The 6,000-nt window shown below is 37.0% G+C and overlaps 1 protein-coding gene across 2 annotated transcripts in view; it reads left to right on the forward strand.

The window, feature by feature from the left end:
• CPEB2 (cytoplasmic polyadenylation element binding protein 2) overlaps positions 1-6,000 on the forward strand; it is a 50,075-nt gene that overhangs the window by 41,747 nt on the left and 2,328 nt on the right. For both annotated transcript variants that reach the window (XM_035903492.1, XM_035903493.1), the window contains exons 9-10: positions 210-391; positions 4,936-6,000. The exon at positions 4,936-6,000 is cut by the window's right edge and continues 2,328 nt beyond it. In XM_035903492.1, the coding sequence (XP_035759385.1) occupies positions 210-391; positions 4,936-5,163 (410 nt within the window). In that variant the 3' untranslated portion in view covers positions 5,164-6,000. The remainder of the gene's footprint in view (positions 1-209; positions 392-4,935) is intronic.

Consider the following 6,000-nt stretch of genomic DNA (forward strand, 5'->3'; position numbering starts at 1 on the left):
CTTGGATGTATGTACCCACAGAGTGAAAGATCTGTCTGCTGAGTATTTAATAGCATATTTAATATGTTTTTATATTTCTTGTTATTGCTGTTACATTGTTGCAAAATTAATTAAAATTAACTTTTCTAGTATTTTTAAATACGACCATAATATATGAAGTTTGTACTGGAGGAACAGTTTAAATGAACATGATTTTTGTTTCTTAATAGTGGAATTGGCTATGATCATGGACCGTCTCTATGGTGGAGTTTGTTACGCAGGAATTGATACTGACCCTGAGCTGAAATACCCAAAAGGTGCTGGACGTGTTGCTTTTTCCAATCAGCAGAGTTATATTGCTGCCATCAGTGCTCGGTTTGTTCAACTTCAGCATGGCGATATTGATAAAAGAGTAAGTTATACAGAAATTAAAACATAAATAAGTATTAGAGTGATAATCTATAAAGGAACTTCCCAGGGTGTAGTAACATTGCATTTGATTGGCTTTCGTGCTAGCTTCTGCATTTCTTTCAGTATTCCTGTAACTCCACTAGTTCCAAGAGTTAAACTGTGAATGCCCCCAAACGAACAACATGCATTCCACAGAGCAGCAGTTTGTTCCTTGGACATATGTTAGACCATATGTTCTTTCCATTCTGGAGATCCTGGTTTTGTTGTGCATGAGCAAAGGGCTTGAAAATCTTTTTCTCTCCCTTGTTCTAATAAAACCAAAGACTACGATAATTCCTCTGTCATTCATAGGAAACTGTAGTATTTATTGGTTTCAGATTAGCTTTATATTTGCAGCTGCCCTTAATTTCAGCTATAATTGTCAGTGCTCAGCACTTCAGAAAATCAGTCACACTCAACACCTAAAATACAAAATGCCTTACCCATTCTGTTTGAGAGAGTCCTCTTAATATTTACATTTCTGGTTGCTACAGATACTTATTGCTACCTTAAACCAAAACTAACATTTATTAAGAAGTCTAGTCAACGTTATTACTCAGAAGTACAAGAACAACAAAGAAAACTGGCATCTAAATTATGTCAGTTTTAAGTGTCAGTAGTTTTGATGTCAAGAGCTGCAGAGGTAGTCACTGGTATTAATAGATGTTCTTTTAAAAAAATAAAAGTGTCTTAGAGAGAGATGGGTTGAGTAAGTAAAGTAGTTCAAGGTCCAGTCTCCTCTATAGATCAAAGACATGGGAAAAAGAAAGTAGTACAGTTAACAAAAGTCTGCTGTAGGGAGGTAGCATGTGCTTCTCTCCTTTCAGATAGCCAGAGTCTGTCTCTCAGGTACCAGTTGCCTAGTGAGCTGAAATCCCCAAGCGTGGTCCTTTTCAGAGGATGAGTGGCTCTGAATGTGGGTAGTGAACTAGGCTTCACGTTAGAGTGTGACAGCTACATTTTGCTGGTGGGATCACTGTCCTTATGACTTGCAGCTGACTTCGACTAATAGTTCTACCTTTTGGCTAATTACATAACAGGAAAAATGGCCTTGACACAGTGACTGTGTGAAGGGAAATAAAACTGTTCATCAGCTTGCATTTAAGTATTTGGACAAAATGGAATAAGGACCAGAATCCAGAACTCCCTCTAAAGAAATGCTAAATAGGTCATTTAGCTTCAGAATCAGGCATAGCTTAGTGTGTTTCAGGAACCATCTATAGTGCATTTGGCTGTGAAGTGACCTAACTTTAAACTTAGAGGTGGACAGTTGGGTCCCATCCAGACTAGTTCTCCCTCAAAAGTGGGAGACATGGACTTGAACCCTGTAAACTAGGGGACACTTTTATCTTGGTCTTCTTCTTCCCATGGCAGTAGAGGAGTATATGGTAGACTGGCAGTGCTGTTTCGTAAGAGAAAGGGGGATATGAACCTGCCTTTGAAGGCTGCACTTCCAAGTAGGTTGGTTTGTTGTATTCGGTTTTTTTATGATAGGTCACCAGAGAGTTTAAGGGCTCTTTGGATGCTGAGCAGGCATCTGAAATGGCAGCCCTTGCAGTTTGCAGAGAAAGGGATATAACTTGTTAATGTGTGATAGAACACTGAAATACTTACATGGGGCAGTCAGTAAACCTCCAGTAAAACAGTGGGCATGTGCTGCAGGCCTCTTGGAGCTTGGACAGGGAAAAAAAAAAACCACAAAATCTACCCCAGATACTAGATTTCAGAAGCACAGCATTTGAGTTATATCCATCAGACCTAATTTATAAAAACAGTAGTCAAATTATTTCTTCAATCATTACTACAACAAGAAAAAGGAAGGAACAGGTATAACAAGTATGTGTAGATCAGCTGTTTGTGGGCTGGAGAAGCTGGGGGGGGGGGGGGGAGGGAAGTCTAGGCTTCCTCTTTAAATACGTGAGTTGTCACAGTTTCTTTTTTGATTGCTGTAATTTGTGTTCTTTCTTTAGTGTTGCTTTTCTAATTTTTTTAAAGTATTTTTTTGACTCAGGTATTCTCTTAAATCTGGAATGTTGGCATTTTTATTAGCATCCTTGTTTTTTCTTATTTTTTAAGAACATATGCTACTCCTGAGGTGTTTCACTTGCAAAATACGGCAATGCCAAATCTAAGTATTTTAATAAATTTGTCTTTAAACCTCGTGAGGGGGAGGGTTTACTACCTTCTTTGTTTATTTCAGAGGGTTTTTAATCTATTTTTTTAAATCATCCTCTCTAATTAAATCATACGGTCAGTCCTTATTATTTATATAATTATATATATTTCTACAACCCAGTTATTTGTGTTACTGAGGAGTAATAGAGAACAGCCTCTTTTTAGGGAACACCTTAACTCTTAGCTGTTTCTGAAAGTATGAAGAAAGCTATTTTCAGAAACAGTTTTTTTACTCTGGGGAGTTTATACACTAACGCCTTTTCAGACTCTGAAAATATTCTGAAATCAGTATTACTGCTGATCTGTATGTGAGCAAGCAATTTGTATAAATCTGTAAACCACTGTTTTTGTAAGTGAGGAAGATAGTCCTACCTCAGATACTGCCTTCGTCTGAGATGTGTATGTGTGCTGGCCAATAAGGCAATATATTACATATTTCACTGAAATCTTAGAGGCAGACTGTTCTCCTACCCTTTACCTTAGTATAGCCTTTCTATACCAGTTATGTCCGGTTTCTGTAGGTCTGCTGTCCTTCCACATTCTTTTCATAACCAGTTTTGTCTGTTTAAAAGTCTGTTTTCGTTGCCAAATTTTGCAGTTCACCTGTTTATCCTTCTGAACTTCAGTTGAAAGTATTTATAGCGATTTTTTTGCACATACCTTTTCCTACCTTAATTGGAAATCTTAGTGTCACAGTCGCTTAACAAACATTGTCTGTGTTCTTAACTTCTTCCTTATCTAAATATTCTGCAGCTTCTCCCCAGTCCTTTTGATGTGTAGATATGTTTAGTTTCTCTAACAGATGTTCTTCTTCAGTAAAGTGCTCCTCATCCTGTTTTATCATATATGAAAGCTCAGCTCCAGACATTTCCTTGAAACTCATTTGGAGTTTCAGCTCCAAGCAATTCCTTAAAATGTTGTTAACTTTCATATGCCAGCAGTCTGCATCCACTTCATGTAATGCTTCCATTCACCAAAGTGTTTCTCTAATACATTTGAAATCATCGTCATACCAATCTTGGTGCAATAATGCACCAAAGCTTGAAATACACGCTGCTTCATGCTCTCAGTAATTTTGAACCATGAACACAGTTACTGCATAAGGTACCTGTTTATTGGAAAGTTTGAGTGTAATTTGTGTTAAGGCAGGTCGTTGTAGTGAAATAAGTAGAGCATGTACTGAATATAGACTACTGGAAGAAGCATACCCTATTTCAAACATAGATGCATTTGACATGTCGAGTATGACCTCTACTTCTGAAGCTAAGAACATGAAGACTATTCTATTCTATATGTAGCATTCTTCTCAGGTAATAGTATCTCAGAAAAATATCTCTTACAGCAGTGAGTTTTAGTATGAACTGGAATAACTCTTTTTGCCAAGAAAAATCAGAAAATACCATCTTTAAAAGTGAGGAAAATGTGGAAGACAACAATACATTCCTTAATGATGGAGTCAACCCATTTTGTGTTTTATTATGAAGTTCTTCTTCCTGTCTGATCGCAGTCTGTAACATTTCAGTTACGCAAAGACATAATGCAAATTTACCACTGGACTGCTGCCACTTTTCCACTCTGGCAGTCAGATGAGTTTGGGAGAAAGCTGTGTAAGGCAGGTGTTTCTAGCAGCCTGTACACTTGCAAAATGGTCTTTTAAAATATTTTCAGAAATAGATTGAATACAAATCTCTGTACAGCTCAAAGCCACAAAAGGGAAAGTAATAATGACCAAAATGTGTAGCTCCAAATTTGACTGTATTTTAGAAATAGGGAGTGAATTTACAGGGAACAGAACTGCTAAAAGATCCAGCCTGCAGAAAATACTTGTAATTTGCACACAGAAGTAGTACATGCAGAGACTTACACTTATTTTTAAAACAAGGTTAATGTATAAATGGTTACATTCTTATATGTTCAGTTATTTTGTGCTAAACAGTACAGAATTGGATGTCATGTTGGGGTACATTTGGAGGGTGATGAGATTAGTTGGGAGACCTTTGGGCTTGTTCGCTTGTTTTCTGCACATACTTCCATATTATTGTTTGCCAAGAACATCCTTCCAGAATAAATTAAGGAGGCGTTCTGATGTAGCTGTTTATTGCCTATATAGTGTACTTCTAAAGATCTGCCTTGAAGTGGTCTGCTTCCCATATGGATAGATCTGTAGCTGATTAATGATAAAGAGTAATAACTGATTCATTAGATCAAGGTGTTAATATGTCTGATTTCAGACTTTTTTTGATTTTTTTTTTTCAGAAAAACCTAAATGCTCTCCTATAATTGAAGTAGGAATAGGTATTAACTAAAATTGTTTCTGTTTTACTCCAACAGGTGGAGGTAAAGCCATACGTGTTGGATGACCAGATGTGTGACGAATGCCAGGGTGCACGATGCGGTGGAAAGTTTGCTCCTTTCTTTTGTGCCAATGTCACTTGCCTGCAGTATTACTGTGAGTTTTGTTGGGCAAATATCCACTCTCGTGCAGGACGTGAATTCCATAAGCCATTGGTAAAGGAGGGGGCTGACCGCCCACGTCAGATCCACTTCCGCTGGAATTAAACATGGTGAACCAGCATCTACTTAAGGAAAGAAGGGTGCATGTGGCTTACTGTGTTTGAAGATACTGACATGCAGAAGAAATAAGTGCATTCTTCTGCTTTTCACCCCAGCTATCAATACATGCATCTTTATCAGCAGCCAAAACACTACAAGCCTCTTGTTTTTCACCAAAACCCTACATCTCAGGCTTACTAATTTTTGTGATATTTTCATGTTAAAATAAAATGTTTTTTTGTATTTTCTCCAAGTTATTTTTATATGTAAAGTTAAAACTAGATATGAGAATGTTTTTGCGTAGGGGCACACAGTCTGCTGCTATATTTAGTGGGTGAAGCGTGCACTTATTTCTAAACATGGGTTTTTAACTTCAAGATCTGCCCCAGTAATTTACCAAAGGTAGCAAAATAGTGAAGATGGAATATGTCTGCTACAAAAAGCTTATTTTTATTGTTGTTGCTATTTTCAGTGTATACATAAACTAAAAATTAGGGTTGATTTTTTGCTCTCCATTTTGACTTGCAAGAAATAATACCTCAAGATAATCTGATTTATTAGCTATTTTTAAACATTTTTAATCACAAGCTGTATTAGCTTTGCTGCTATATAGGTGTTATGTGTAATGCCACCTATTAATACGGGATTGAAACGTTTAAGACACACTGCATTACAGATTAAATGCAGGCAGCACAATATGGCCTAAACTGCCATAGTTTTAGAATGTGAAAAAATTGCATGTTTACTTACCTGTATACACCATATGCATGCACTAGAACTATTAATTAACAAGAGGTGAGTTATTGCAAATGTTCAAAAAAGGCTCTCTTGAAACTAGGTAGC

The sequence above is a fragment of the Egretta garzetta genome, unplaced genomic scaffold, assembly GCF_000687185.1.
Source record: "Egretta garzetta isolate BGI_Z169 unplaced genomic scaffold, ASM68718v1 scaffold151, whole genome shotgun sequence".
NCBI classification, from domain to species: Eukaryota; Metazoa; Chordata; class Aves; order Pelecaniformes; family Ardeidae; genus Egretta; species Egretta garzetta.